We start from the raw sequence: 15,099 nt of genomic DNA, 5'->3' as shown, positions 1-15,099 counted from the left end.
CAAATATTTTCTCCTAGTCTGTGGCATTTCTTTTCATTCTGTTAACATGTCTTGTGCGGAGCAGAAGTTTTTAATTTTAATGAAATCCAACCTTCAATTTTTTTTCATGGATCATGCTTTTGATGTTGTATCTAAAACATCACCTAATTTAAGGTCACAAAGACTTTCTCCTATGTTATATTCTAGGAGTTTTATAGTTGTGCATTTTCCATTTAAGTCTATGATCCATTTTGAGTTAATTTTTGTGACAGGTGTAAAGTCTGTGTCTAGACTTATTTTTTGCATGTGGATGTTCAGTTGTTCTGGTACCATTTTTGGGAAGACTATCCTTTCTCCATTGAATTACCTTTGCTTCTTTGTCAAAGATCAGATGACTATATTTGGTGGGTCTATTTCTGGGCTTACTGTCCTGTTCCATTGATCTGTTTGTATTTTCACCAATATCACACTGTCTTGATTACTGGAGCTTTATAGTAAGTGTTGAAGTCGGATAGTGTCCGTCCTCAGACTTTATTCTTCTTCGGTATTGTGTTGGCTATTCTGGATCTTTTTGCATTTCCATGCAAATTTTAAAATCAGTTTGTTGAGACCCACGAAATAACCTGCTGCGATTCTGATTGGGATTGCATTGAATCCATAAATCAAGTTAGGAAGAACTGACATCTTAACAATATTGATGAACATGGAATCTCTCTCCATTTCTTTAGATCTTCTTTGACTTCTCTCATCAGAGTTTTGCAGGCTCATTTAAAAATCTACTTTGATAATTATACTTCAATATAGCTGGCTTCCTTTGTAATCCTCTATATTTCATTTTATGCATTTTAAAACACGTCTCTCAGAAGAGATCCTAATCTTCACCAGACTACCAAAGGGTTCAGGAGAAAAAAGAAAAAAAGATTAAAGAAGCAGTAATTCTGCTCTAGGCTGTCATTCAGTGAACGATTTGTATTCCGGAAATGTGGAGGTGAGAGGGCGAGGAGAGTTTCTGGTATTACCTTGACAGTTTAACATTTATTTTTATTTTTCCTAGAAGAACCAGCTTACCAGTGGAGTTGGCGTTATACATGGGGTGACTTTTGTGTTTTTAGGAATGTCAAAAAGGAACACCTGCCTCCAAACTTTCCTTCAACAGAGTCACAGTATTCCCCCTGCTGACCAGCAAATTCCCAGAATTAGATTTTTAGAGTTACCTGCCTCTGGTTTGATACTTAAAGAGAGGCAGCAACAAAAAAGGCAGCCTCAGTTGCCTCATGTATGAAATAAAGAAAATAATGGCTTTTTCGCAGAGCTGGTATAAAGATTAAATAGGATAATATGTGTAAATTTCTTAGAACATTTCCTACCACCAAGTAGGTGGTTTAAAAACGCTAATTGTTACTACTGAGGAAGAAAATATGCCCGGTCCTGTTGTCACTGCTTCATCAGGGTCTCAAGATTTTGCGTCCTCTCCCTTCTGACTGGGAGAGGCAAGAAGAAGAGGGATTCCAGAACTCAGAGCATGCCTTCTGTTTATACCTCTTCCTTCACAGACACTTACCAGCTTTTAAGCATTGATGGGATGGTATATGTGTTTGCACTTACTAGTTCTTTAACAAGTTTTTAATGAAAGGTTGTCTCAAATCTATTAAAAATTGAAATGAATAAAAAATACTTGTTTATTTCTGTCCTGCTATAAATTGTGAGTCATTTACGTTGACTTGAAGACAATGAAATGTATCTTCCTTAGATTTGTTAAAAGAAACAAAACTTGCGTCTGGCCCCGTGGCTTAGTGGTTGAGTTCTACATACTCTGCTTTAGTGGCCTGGGTTCATGGGTATGGATCCCGGGCGTGGACCTACACCACTCATCAGCCATGCTGTGGCGGCAACCCACATACAAAATAGAGGACGACTGGCACAGATGTTAGCTCAGGGCTAATGTTCCTCACCAAAAAATAAAATAAAGAAAGAAAAAAACAAAACTCATTGATGATTTTCTATTTTTGTTCTAGAGAGAAATTCCATCATCTGTGCAATCTTCTTGAGGCAAACTAAGACCAGAGGGAGGTTTATCCTTGACCTTTGAAGGCTGACTACGCTGGAATTTAAAATGTTCTTCAGGAAAGAATGGAGCTCAACTTACACTTTTGTAATAATTTGTTTCTTGACACTGAGGCTGGCCGCCAGTCAGAATTGCTCCACCAAGAGTCTAGAAGATGTTGTCATTGACATCAAGTCATCTCTTTCTAAGGGAATCAGAGGCAATGAGCCCATATACACATTAACTCAGGAAGACTGCATTAATTCTTGCTGTTCAACGAAAAGCATATCAGGTAAATAATAGTCGTGTGGCAACCCTTTATTCCATGTGTTTTGTGACATAAGTAGCTGGTCAATGTGGCTAAATAGTTTATCCTAGTGATTCTTAATGGGGTGGAATGGTGGGTGACACAATTACTGGAGGAATGTTCCACAAATGTGCCCTCCCCCTCCCCTAAGCTGATGAGTGTGTGCACACATCACTCAGGTGTTTGGGTAGAAAAAATGTTGAGTACCACCAGTGTTGTGTTCTAACAGGCATCTAAGGTATTGAAAACAAAATCCTATTTAAATGCTTAGCTGCCGTCATCATAGAGTTTTGGAATACAGTGTAATATTACAAAGAACATTTAAACAGGGAAAGGGAGTTGAGGCAAGAAGTAAAATTCTTAACTCATCCCATAGGAAAATCAGCATTTGATTTTTAAGCGGAAGCCCCAAACCTCCATTTTGTCTCCCTTTCCTGGATCTGGTGGCATAAAGTGAGTCTGGAAGCCACCGGCCATTAATTACAGCTTCCACGACTCCAAGGGGTCTGGGAATTCATTTAGCCTGACCCATTCCCATGACAGGGAAGGAAACTGAGGCCCACAGGTTTGAACACGGCTTTGCACATTTCAGGCTCCAAACCCATGACCTGAAAAGAGAAGTATATAAGTGAAACAATGGTTGTTTTTCAGTTGTTTATGACCCTGTCCTAATTCCCTGAATGAAAAAACCCCACTAAATTCATTGGGCATCTAATGCCTTGCTAGGTGCTGGAGATGAAACAATGACTAAGACGGACGAGGCCTTGCCATCGGAGCCTAGAAAAGCTAGTGAATGTTGGACTAGTGATTCTTATTAACCAAGCAAATCATATGTTTTCTCTTAGATCTTTACTTCCTTTTCTTTCTATAATGGTTGTAGTATGATAAGAAAGGAAGGGAAGAAAGAAGGAACGAGGAAAGGAAGGAAGGAAGGAATAGATATATATTTGGTCTTTGTCCCTGATTCCTGGCACAGAATTCCTAAAACTCTGAATTTCCAGAGCATAGGAGCTTCTTTTGTTATTCATAATGAACCCCTTTCAACCATACTTGAGTTTATGCTAATGAAGGAATTCTTGGTGGGGCCCTAGACAGCTTCAGGATGGGTGCTGGTCACCAGAAGGACCAAACCTTGATTAGAAGCTTAGACCTTTCGGCCCCCTACTCCCCTACCTCCAGGTAAGGGAAAGGGGCTAGAGATTGAATTCAATCACCAATGGCCAATGATCTAATCAATTATGTCTATATAATAAAACCTATATAAAAACCCCCCAAACAATGGGTTCTGGGAGTTTCCAAGTTGGTGAACACCTCTGTGTGCTGGGAGGATGGTGCACGCCTGCTCCACAGGGAAGGGAGCTCCTGTGCTAAAGACCCTTCCCGACCTCACCCTGGGTACCTCTTCATCTGGCTGTTCACGTGTATCTTTCATAACAAACTATAATTGTAAGTATAGCATTCTCCTGAGTTCTGACAGTAGTTCTGGCAAATTATTGAACTTGGGGTGGGGGATTGTGGGAACGTGAATTTGTAGTTAAGTACTCACACTTCTGAATTTGTGACAGCAGTGTGAGTAATCTGGGGACCTGATACTTGTGACTGGCATCTGAAGTGAGGGCAGTCTTATGGGACTGAGCCCTTAAACCTATGGAATCTGACACTACCTCTAGGTAGTTAGTGTTAGAATCAAATTGAGCTGTAGCTCACCCAGTTGGTGTCAGAGAATCAGAGAACTGGAGAATGAGCGTGGAAAAGACACGACGTATTTGGTGTCAGGAGGCAGAAACCCTTCAATGGTCTTCCCAAGTTGAGCAGTGTACTTTTGGACACTCTTTGTAGAAGGGATTTGTGAAAATTACAAAGATTTCATTTAAATTTCTAGTTTTTCTTTAAATGTTGATATCAACATTTATGTGAAATAGACACTTCACCTGCAAACAGGACTGAAGGCCGTGTGGGTATTTCTTGGCAACACAGGAAACCTTGCCATTCTCTTCAATTCCATGTTGCATGTTTAGTGAGAAATGAGGGTTTGCTGCTTTATTCTATGCACAAAAGTACTGTTATTGCTCTGGGCAGAGGTAATTGTGGTCTCAGTTAATGGATCTGACTTTTTCCTCACTTATGGAGCCATGGTTTTTAACTGTGTGGGGTTCAAAAAACACTTCGATAATTTGTTTATAGCCGTAGGCTCTAGAAAAATACCTATGAATACAAAGGACACAAAATTCTGCATACAACTTGGGGGACTTATGGACCCTTCCCTTTACCCAAGTGCCCCCCAAAAATGGTATTGCAGAATTATCCCATTGCTGAGAAGGCTAACCTAGAGAACCTTTCTTGTTACCTGGGTAATGGAGAGAGAACATGATAAAACCTCTGCAGAAGCTAGCTAAGTCTTATTTCCCGTCAAGGGAGCCAAGGTTGATCCCTAACCATTGCTTGACTTGAAGAAGTGATGGTGACACTTGGCAGACCATGTGGGTTTTTCCCCCTGGTTTAATTGAGGTATATTTGGTCCATAGCATTGTGTAAGTTTAAGATACACAGTGGTGATGATTCGATACATCTATATATTGTGAAATGGTTATCACAATAAGGTTAGTCAACACATAGTTACTTCTTGGGTGTGTGTGTGGTGAGAAAGAGCATGTGTTTTAATAATTAGGCTGTAGGCCTCTTAACCTTCAACCTGACCGGGGATATACTGATCCCTCAGGGGTCACAGGCCAAGATGTGAGACAGCACCAGATGGAGGCCAAGATGAATAGAGAGAGTAATTTCTACTGGACATCAGAGGAAGAGAAAAAGAGGCCAGAAATGAAAGTTAAGAGTAAAAAGTAAGGAAAGAAAGAAAACAGAAAAGGAAAAATGATAAGGAAGAGCAGAAATGTGAAGAAAGAATCAAAAGAAGAATGGTACTAATAAAAATAAAAAATAGACTTTGCATTTCATACAGTACTCAGATCCGATATGGAAGGAGGCATGATATGAATGATGCTGAATTTACTGACTCCACCCAAGAAAGCCAGACTCCTGGCTTCGTAGGTGTCCAAAATGCCTTCAGGATACAAGACATACATGGAATCATTAGGGTTAGAGCCGTTTCTTAAGACCCAACTCAGTTGTGAGTTGTGTAAAGACTGCAAAGTCAGGATTTCTATGTATACTTTGATAGATATTTTTGCAAACGGAAGGCTTATTTCTAAAAAATTAAATGTACCATTAAAAATTGGTTCTGGGGCTGGCCCGGTGGCATAATGGTTGTTCGCGCGGGGCAGATCTTGCATGGCTTGTCAGGCCACGCTGTGGCAGGATCCCACATAAAGTGGAGGAAGGCTGGCACAGATGTTAGCTCAGGGCCAGTCTTCCTCACACACACACACACACAAATTGGTTTTACCAAAATTACCTTACTTCAGATTTTTAAAACCAATATCTTTAAAAATTGCTTTAAGGACTAAACTAAGGAAAAGGAAATGATTCAGCGGTCAGCAAGCAAGTGAACAGAGGTGTTTGTTCTGGACGCCAGAATAAATGAAGTTCTTCCTGCTGGCCTTACTCTTAAGAAAATCCTATTTCGAAATAATGCTTATGAAACCTTTCATTGCAGGGGACAAGGTGTGTAACTTGATGATCTTCGACACTCGAAAAACAGCCAGACAACCCAATTGCTACCTATTTTACTGTCCCAGTGAGGAAGCCTGTCCACTGAAACCAGCAAAGGGACTGATGACTTACAGGATAATTAGAGGTAATAAAAACTTTGCTCCTTTTCTTTTGTGACTGGAATTATTTAAGGATCTGGTTCACGTGAAATATTTTCTATGAAAGAGTTGAAATAAAACTACCAAAGGGGGGGCCACAAAACAGAGAGGCACACCAGAAAAATCTCATTTAAAATTCAATTTATTAATCCAGTCATTTTTCCAATGAAAGACCTTTGAATGACAGTATTTTGTTTGTTTCAGTTTTGTTTTTACCTTCCTAAGATAAAAGACACACAGACCTTTTGTCGAAACATTTGGAAACACCCTTTTAGAACAATGACAGCGACATTGAAATAAGTGCACAGGTCTCTTGTTTTGTAAGGGGTAAGACCCACGTGAAGATATAAAATTTCAGTATGTTTGTCATTATTCCAATTATTTTATAATCACACTATCTGAAATTAAACTCACTGTATTTGATTGTCCAGACCTGGAAGGAAGTTCATTCAAGAAGTGTTTTTTGTGTGTCTGCCTTGTGCCAAATCTGTGCAAGGCGTTGGAAATACAGTCTCCATGCTCGGAACTTACAGACTTGTTCAGAATTCAGAAAATACACAAACAATCATATAATTATTTGTCTATGTCTTGGTGAGATTTTGGCTTGTTAATTTTTCAGAATGAAATGCTTTCAGTATCAAATTTCCTTGTATTTGTTTTAGAAAGTTTTTGTCATTATACCCTTGGCTATTAATAATATCCTGTTTGTTCATTTATTCAATAAACAACAAATATTATTTAGCATCCCCCAGCCCAGCACTTTTTGTGTACCAAGAATACAAAGATACAATACTGAATGTGAAAAACAAGGTTCTTGCTTCTGGAACTTATGTTTTAGGAGAGCGAGAGAATAACCCAAATAAATAGATAATCAGGAAGATATAGTCACAAATGCTATGGAGATAGCTGAGCTAAGACAGTGTAATAGATAATCACTGGGTGGCCCCTCTTGATCAGGTGATCAGAGGAAGCATCTGAAGAAGTAACCCCGTAAACTGAGATCCGAACAGTAGGGAGCCAGATGTGAGAAGGCCGTGGGAAGTTGTTTCAGGCCAAGGAAATAGCCTGTTCCAATACCCTAAGGCAGAATGGTTTTAGAGTGTTTGAAGAACAAACTCCCAGCTGGTTGACTCATAGTGAACCATGTCAAGAGTGATATGCAAGAACGAAGACAAGGGGGGAGGTGACATACAGCTTTCTAGGCCAGGCAGGGAGGTGTTATTTTAGGTGTGTAATGGGAAGCCGATGGAAGTTTTTAAGCAGGCATGTAGCCTGGTGTTTTAAAGGTGATTTCTCAAAGCTCACTGGGACTGTTCTATTGGGAACGGACAATGACGCAGCAGCAAGAGGGGATGTGGGAAGACGGGTAGGAGGTGGGAGTGAGATGCAAGTGAAAGGCCATGGCATTGTGGACCAGGCAGGTGGTAGAGGAGACGGAGAGAAGTAAACATACGGGCTGTTGCAGAGGTAGAGTGGACGGGACTTGGTGACGGCGTGGCTGTGGGGGACGGGGAAAAGAGGAGCATTGGAACTGAGTCCTGGTTCTGGGCTTGAGCCTCTAGACGGATGGTGGCACCGTCTGCTGAGCTGGGCAAGATTAGAGAACTGCTTTCAGGGCTGGGAGGAGGAGCAATCAAGGCTTCTCTCTGGACTGTATTACTCGCGAGGACCTTTGGGGTGTGATATTGCCCAGGGCGCCTGGGCACTGGCTCTGCTCTGTCCCCTGGGTGAGGCTGTGTCTGAGTTTTGTTCATGAACCGGGAAAACCTGATGGATAAACATCCCCTTAAACAAGAGCATAAAGCCCAAATTACTTGTGTGAATTCTTCCTAAGCAGTGATGTAAGCCTGAGGATACAAGGACTGGCACATAAGGTACAAAGTTTCAGTTTTTCAAGATGAAAAAGTTCTGGAGATGGATGATAGTGATGGTTACACAACAATGTAAATGTACTCAGTGCCTCTGAACTGATACTAAAAAAGGGTGAAAGTGGTAAATCCTTATGTGTATTTTACCACGATTTTAAAAAACAATTTTTTTAGAGAGCCTGTGGCACAGAACAAATCAGGCTTCTCAGGACACTCAAGACCTTACCTTGCCTGGAGAGGGTCTGGTGTCCTCTTGCCTTTTCAGGGCTTCAGCAGCCAGAGTGGCTGCCCTGATCGCTGTGGCTCCTTCACTTCCACTGCCTGTATGTATGTAATCTTGGCTAAAAACACTGGGGACCTGTGGTGTGGTGTGGCTGCGGCTTCTTTCTGTTCATCTTTGATCACCTGGAACATTGCAGAGCCCGTTAGATAGCCGGAGTGGGGATGGGGGCAGCATCCAGCAGGAAATGGACATCCCAGTCTGAGTGTCCAGACCGGTCAGGGCTCCAGACACTGATTGGAGCATTTGTTCTTGAACTTCAGGAGCTCCCAGCATGCGGAGGTCGGGCCTTCATGTTTCACCTCTATGATCCCTCCTCACTACCTCTTCTTCGTTCCGTCCTTTCTTCCACTATCAGTGTGTGTATTCTCCACGTCTATCATCTATTTCACAATTAAAGCAGAATAGTCAAGAAATTGTAGGTAATTTAATCCAGTAATTCTACTTCCATAAAACCTATACCAAAGAAACAACACCGAAACAAGAAAAAGCTATTGGTGTGAAGCTGTTTATTGTATAATTTTATAACAATAAAAATCTAGAGGGGGCTGGCCACATGGCCGAGTGGTTAAAGTTCTGTGTGCTCCACTTTGGTGGCTTGGGTTCATGCGTTCAGATCTGGCACGGACCTGCTCCACTCGTCAGCCATGCTGTGGAGGCATGCCACACACAAAATAGAGGAAGATTGGGATGAATGTTAGCTCAGAGCTGATCTTCCTCAAGAAAAAAAAAAGAGGAAGATTGGCAATGAATGTTAGCTCAGGGCAAATCTTCCTCACCAAAAGAAAGAAGACTAGAAGCAGCATAAATGTGCAATTCCCAGAAAATAGTTGGGTGTAAAATTTGATGGAACTTGAGGGAATACGACGCAGGTATTAAAGAAATAAGTTTGAGGAATAGAAATAAACCATATTTCACCTAAATTTCTAGTGAACAGCATCCGGTTATTTTTCAGTTACATGAAAAGAATGTTTAGGGGGCCAGCCCTGTGGCCAAGTGGTTAAGTTCAGGCGCTCCGCTTCAGCAGCCCAGGGTTTCGCCAGTTCGGATCCTGGGAGCAGACATGGCACCGCTCATCAAGCCATGCTGAGGCAGCATCCCACATGCCACAACTAGAAGGACCCACAGCTAAAAATACACAACTTTGTACCGGGGGGCTTTGGAGAGAAAAAGGAAAAATAAAATCTTTAAAAAAAAAGAGAATGTTTAACTTTAAGGTATACAGAAATGTTAATAGTAGCTGGGACATAATGTTGGAAATTATAGTTCAATTTGTTTTATAATTTTCATAATACTTCTATAATGTGGTTGCTTTTGTAATGCATGTATAAAGGAAGGAGTGTGTGGTGAAGGTTCTCTCCAATAGAAGTGGGAGAAAAGGGAACTTGGCAGGTGCATAAACCTAATTTTAAGATCAAGTGTGAAGGTAATAAGTGGACTTAGAATCCAACAGTTCCTGTGGCGGCCACCAGGGGGCGCCATCAGCCCAGAGCAGGTTGGTTGATATCTAGTGATAAAGCGGCACCAAGCCTGTACATGGTGTGCAACAGACTATTTATATCTACAGGATGTTTACAAATTGTGTTTGTAATTCTATTTATGAATCTGCCCATGTTGCTGGACTGAGACTACGCCATGAAAATAAATGATCTGCCTCCTATTTAGAGTGAAATTAAATAGATATCTGTTGGGTGGTTTGTTTCCAGGTGAACTCTATTTCCTATAAATGATTGACTAATATTTACAGACTGAAAGTTTGAAAGATGATAGTGTACTCTGTTCTTCTAGAACATCATTGCAGCTTGGCATTATTTATTTATTTTTTTGCAGCTTTGTGGTGTGTCATTTCTACCAAGGATTAGAATCGGGGAATTCAGACATAGAATCAGTAGGGAGTCTGTTTGCTCAGCTGGTTTCCAAATAATAATAGTCAGTCCCTAAGTTTTTTATTTAATGAAATCACTTGAAAATAAAATTCAAAAGAGGGGTTGAGGGCACAAGGCTGTTTCCCGGTCCCCTCTGTGTCTCATTTCTTTGTGACCCGGAGCAAGCACCCCACCCTGATGGCAAACACCAGTGGTGAGGTCAGTGGAGCAGGTGTGGAGGATCCGTGCGCGGTTCCAAGATCTTTGCCAGTAGAGGAATCTGCTCAAGAAATGGGACTGGCCCAGCTTTGTGTGAGCTTGCATTCTTGAGAAAGAAAATAGCTGTTTTGGTCATTCTTGTCAATGGCTTTATTTAAGTTCTGAGTTCACACATATTACAGAGCATTTTCTTAAATAGTGTTTTTTTAAAAAACTTTAAAATGAAATATGTTGAGTCCTGCTCTCTTTTTAAATATCTGATACTACCTAAAAATATAGGTGTTGTTGGGGCCGGCCCGGTGGCACAGCGGTTAAGTGCGCACGTTCTACTTCGGCGGCCCGGGGTTCTCCGGTCTGGATCCCGGGTGTGGACATGGCACCGCTTGGCACACCATGCTGTGGTAGGCGTCCCACATATAAAGTAGAGGAAGATGGGCATGGATGTTAGCTCAGGGCCAGTCTTCCTCAGCAAAAAGAGGAGTATTGGCAGCTCAGGGCTAATCTTCCTCAAAAAAATAAATAAAATAAAAAAAAAATAGGTGCCATTTATCTCGTGGTGATGCTAGGTCTATGAACGTGAATTCACCTGCAGCAGAAACTCTTCAGTGTTGTTTGGCATTGGTGATGGTAAGAGGAATTTCAGGCACCCAGATTCTATTTTGGGGTAGAGTACTACATCCTAGAGCAGGTATCTGCAAATTTTTTTTGTCAAGGGCCAAATAATAAGTATTTTAAGCTTCTCGGGCCAGGATTTTAGGCTTCGTGGGCCATGTGCAATCTATCCTGCGTACTCCACCTCTGCCCTTAGAGTGGGAGGTGGCCATAGACAATATGTAAACACATGAGTGTGGTTGTGCGCCAATAAAACTTTATTTATTTGTGGACACTGAAATTTGAATTTCATATAATTTTCATGTGTCACAAAATATTATTCTTTTTGATTTTTTCCAACCATTTGAAAACACAGAAACCATTCTTAGCTTCCAAGCCATCCAGAGAGGTGACAGGCCAGATTTGGCCCTCAGGCCATAAGTTGCTGACCCCTGTGGTAGATGGATTAAGAGTGACAGTTCTGAAGGAGCTCGCAGAGGTGTGAGGCTTAGAGAGTCGTCGGAGATACTGCAGGTCTGAAGTTGCCTCTGGATCGTTTGTTAGCAGAGAGAAGAGTAAGGGCCAGTTTAGAAACTGGCACTGAGGGGAGCTGAAGAAGAAAAGGGAAAGAGAAGAGGGGAGAATGAGCCAGTTGATGCGAAGAAAGTCCTTTGCTTCCTTGCTTGGGTTTTCTGCAGCTCTGAAGAGAAATGATTAGCCAGGGAGCAGAACAATACAGAGCAATTCCAATGATCATTCGCTGCACCTGATTGCTTTAACAAGCCTTTCCGGTTTGAGCTGTGGTTTACCAGCTGTGGTGTGTGTGACTAAGACCAAAATTCTCAACTTTCTCGCCCATGAGGAGGATCTGAGGCCTGTTTCTCCTCAGCAGGAGTTGGGACTGTGTGATTTTCTGCTCTTTATTTCAGCAGTGTGGCCATTGTGATTTCAAATATTGGTCCTGTCGTCCTCAGATCCTCACACCCTAAGACATTGCCTCTAGAATTTTAATTCTTTTTTTTCTTTTTTTACTGAGGAAGATTTGCCCTGAGCTAACATTTGCTGCCAATCTTCCTCTTTTTGTATGTGAGCCACCACCACAGCATGGCCACTGACAGACAAGTAGTGTAGGTCTGTGCCTGGGAACTGAACCTGGGCCACTGAAGCAGAGCGCATCAAACTTAACCACTAGGCCACTGAGGCTGGCCCTAAAATTTTAATTTGTTTTTTAAAGATTGGCACCTGAGCTAACATCTGTTGCCAGTTTTCTGTTTCTTCTTCTTCTTCTTCTCCTCCCCAAAACCCCTCATACATACCTGCATAGTCCAGTTGCAGGTCCCTCCAGTTGTGCCATGTAGGACGCCACCTCAGCGTGGCTTGGCGAGCAGCACTAGGTCTGCACCCAGGATCCGAACTTGCGAAACCCTAGGCCTCTGAAGCAGAGCACGCCAACTCACCACTTGGCCACGGAGCCAGCCCCTAAAATGTTAATTTTTGAAAGTCAAAATTAGGGCCAGCCCTGTGGCCGAGTGGTTAAGTTTGTACGCTCTGCTTTGGCGGCCCAGGGTTTCGCCAGTTCGAATCGTGGGTGCGGACATGGCACCGCTCATCAGGCCATGCTGAGGCGGTGTCCCACATGCCACAACTAGAAGGACCCACAACTAAAATATACAACTATGTACCCGGGGGGTTTTGAGGAGAAAAAGGAAAAATAAAAAATCTTAAAAAAAAAAAGACAGTCAGTCAAAATTAAATATCCCGGATTGCCTTCCTCCCCTGAGCATGGTGCTGAAGCCTGTGTTTTGACTGAAATGTCATCAGCCGTCTCCTGCTGCTTTGGCCTCTGCCCGCAAAGACCAGATCCTCCAGGGCCCTCCGCCTGCTCCTCCCTGTCGAAGGCAGATCACTGGGATTCTGCCTCCTCTCCTCGTTGTCCCATGGCCTCCATGCACCTTTCTTGCCTGTGCCCGCTCTCCCCGTCCCCACCGTGACATCTCTCCTAGTGACTACTTGCTTCCCACTTATCATGGCAGTACCAGCTGGCACAGCCCGCAGGTGCTCGCGCCTCACACCGGCATTCTCCCTGACAGTCTTCATCCTGCCACATCACCATGGCCCAGCCTTTTTCCCTGGCCTTGGCCCCTTTAGCATCTCCATCTTCCTAAACCTCTTGCTGCCCGTGCTGAGCCCCTCTTAGTGTCTCTGCTCCTCCCACCTCTGCCTTAATTTTCCTGGTCCTCCTCCACACATCTCTTTCCTCCTGTCCCATTGCTCTAGAAATAAACCACAGCATCTGGTGGAGAGGCAGCGTCATCAGGTTCTGATTTAGCAATCTGTATTTTTCCATTTTGCACAAGTTTCAGTGAAATGTCAAGTATCAACAGTTTGGGGACTTATGGAACAAGCTGATACGTTTGACTTTTTTTTAACCTACCTCAGCATGGAAATATTTAAGTCTCCCTTTTATTTCCTTTACATTTTCAGATTTCCCGTCTTTGGCCCGCACTGATTTGCCAAGCCAAGAGTTAGCCCAAGAAGGTCCTCTCTTCCGTGGCCGGTCTTCACAAGCAGTCACCCCCACGGCCCCTCCTGTGACAGGTGATTCGAAGCCCACTGGTGTCGCGTGGAGAGAGGCATTTTCTCAGAAGTTGGGGTCCTCAGATCACTCAGAGAAACTACTCAAGATGGATCAAGCAGGTCCACCGTTCCCTGTTTATAAAGAAAAAGGCCGTTCTCAGAGTTCACGATTTACCTCAGAACAACAAATAGCTCATGTGTTGCCTGAAAATGTGACAGCATTCCTCACGACAGGGGCCAAGGCTTCCCTCCACGCCATCTCCGCCACTCCGGAGCCCACGCTCCTCCCCGCCGCCAGTGTGCCAGTGACACCTTCTGTGACTTCCCAACCACAGGAGCCCACCTCAGCTCGACCTGTAGCAAGGCTCACATCTCAGCCTCCCACAGTCCTCATTCCTACAATTTTGACACATGCTGTGGTGACACCGCAAGCTGGCCTGACCACAACGGCAGCTCCGATGACCGTCTCTCAGGCACCCACGGCTCTGACGGGCCCACGAGACACGGTGCCCTCTAGAGAAATGTCCACCCCAACTCTGAACACAGAGGCTGCCCATAGCCCTGCCACACCACCTTTGTCCGATGTGGGTTCTTCCACTACGAATGCCACTGCTTCCCAGGGAAATGGGAAGGCCAGTCCAGGTGGTTCTTCCCTGAGCAGTGTTCCCCGAAGTCTACACGGCCTTGCCTTTGAAAAGTGGCTCCTCACTGGGACCCTGCTCTTTGGTGTTCTGTTTCTCGCCATCGGCCTTGTCCTCCTGGGTAGGATGCTCTCCGAGTCCCTCCGCAGGAAACGTTACTCGAGACTCGATTATTTGATCAATGGGATCTATGTTGACATCTAAGGACGAAACTCGATGTCTCTTAATTCGTATAGTTCCTAGTGGGCCAAACACAGTGAGTTTCTGCTGACTCGCTGATCTTAGCAGGATTTTTTGAAGTATTTTGAAGACAGGCCAATGCCCTCTGCCATTTTCTTTTTGCTTGTTTTTTGAGGAGAAGCGGGGAAAGGAAATAAATAGGTAATTTGAGTGATCTGTCTCTAAAATATTATCTGAAAACAAGCTCCCCCCAAAGTAATAAAGTATAATTGCCATATAAATTGGAAAATGACTGGCTTTTTGCAAGGAAAACTGGGTAAGACTTCTAGGCTCCGGTTCGTTAATATTTCTGGTTCCAGATAAAGTCAACTGTTTATGATATTAATTCTCATAGATTTACTTTCCTTTTTATATGAATTCCAATAAAACTTATTCCAGATGTATTTCCTTCCAATTAAATATTTGAATAAATCTTTTGTTACTCAGTAATGTTCTTGTAAGTGACACATCCAGCTGGATAACTTTCAGTTTATTCCCACCAGCAAAATGATTAAATGGTGAAAATATGTGTTCTAAGTTAAAATGATAAAAACCCCCCGCCCCCCTTTTCCCATCAATGAGCAAAGAGATTCCTTTGGGAGAATTCTAGCAGACAATTAGCCTACATGGAGTCGATGATAAGTCAGTTCTGATAAATGGCCAAATCTACTTGGGGTCTGTTCTGGTTCACTATTCCCCCGCACCCCCCCGCAAAAGTAATAAAGGCATTTTCTAAACTTTA

The 15,099-nt window shown here is 42.9% G+C and overlaps 1 protein-coding gene across 3 annotated transcripts in view; it reads left to right on the top strand.

Annotated features, from left to right (window-relative positions):
* The window catches only part of MANSC1 (MANSC domain containing 1), a 26,090-nt gene extending 10,991 nt beyond the window's left edge, over positions 1-15,099 (top strand). For 2 of the 3 annotated variants that reach the window (XM_070619127.1, XM_008513524.2), the window contains exons 2-4: positions 1,995-2,315; positions 5,944-6,084; positions 13,405-15,099. In XM_070619127.1, coding sequence (XP_070475228.1) covers positions 2,093-2,315; positions 5,944-6,084; positions 13,405-14,342 — 1,302 coding nt within the window. In that variant the 5' untranslated portion in view covers positions 1,995-2,092 and the 3' untranslated portion in view covers positions 14,343-15,099. Of the gene's footprint in view, positions 1-842; positions 968-1,994; positions 2,316-5,943; positions 6,085-13,404 lie in introns of all 3 variants that reach the window. The other variant, XM_008513525.2, reaches the window with a different exon arrangement.

This window comes from Equus przewalskii, chromosome 5 (assembly GCF_037783145.1).
Source record: "Equus przewalskii isolate Varuska chromosome 5, EquPr2, whole genome shotgun sequence".
Lineage (NCBI taxonomy): Eukaryota > Metazoa > Chordata > Mammalia > Perissodactyla > Equidae > Equus > Equus przewalskii.
Note: the sequence above shows the minus strand (reverse complement) of the source record. Positions and strands in the feature narration are given on the sequence as shown.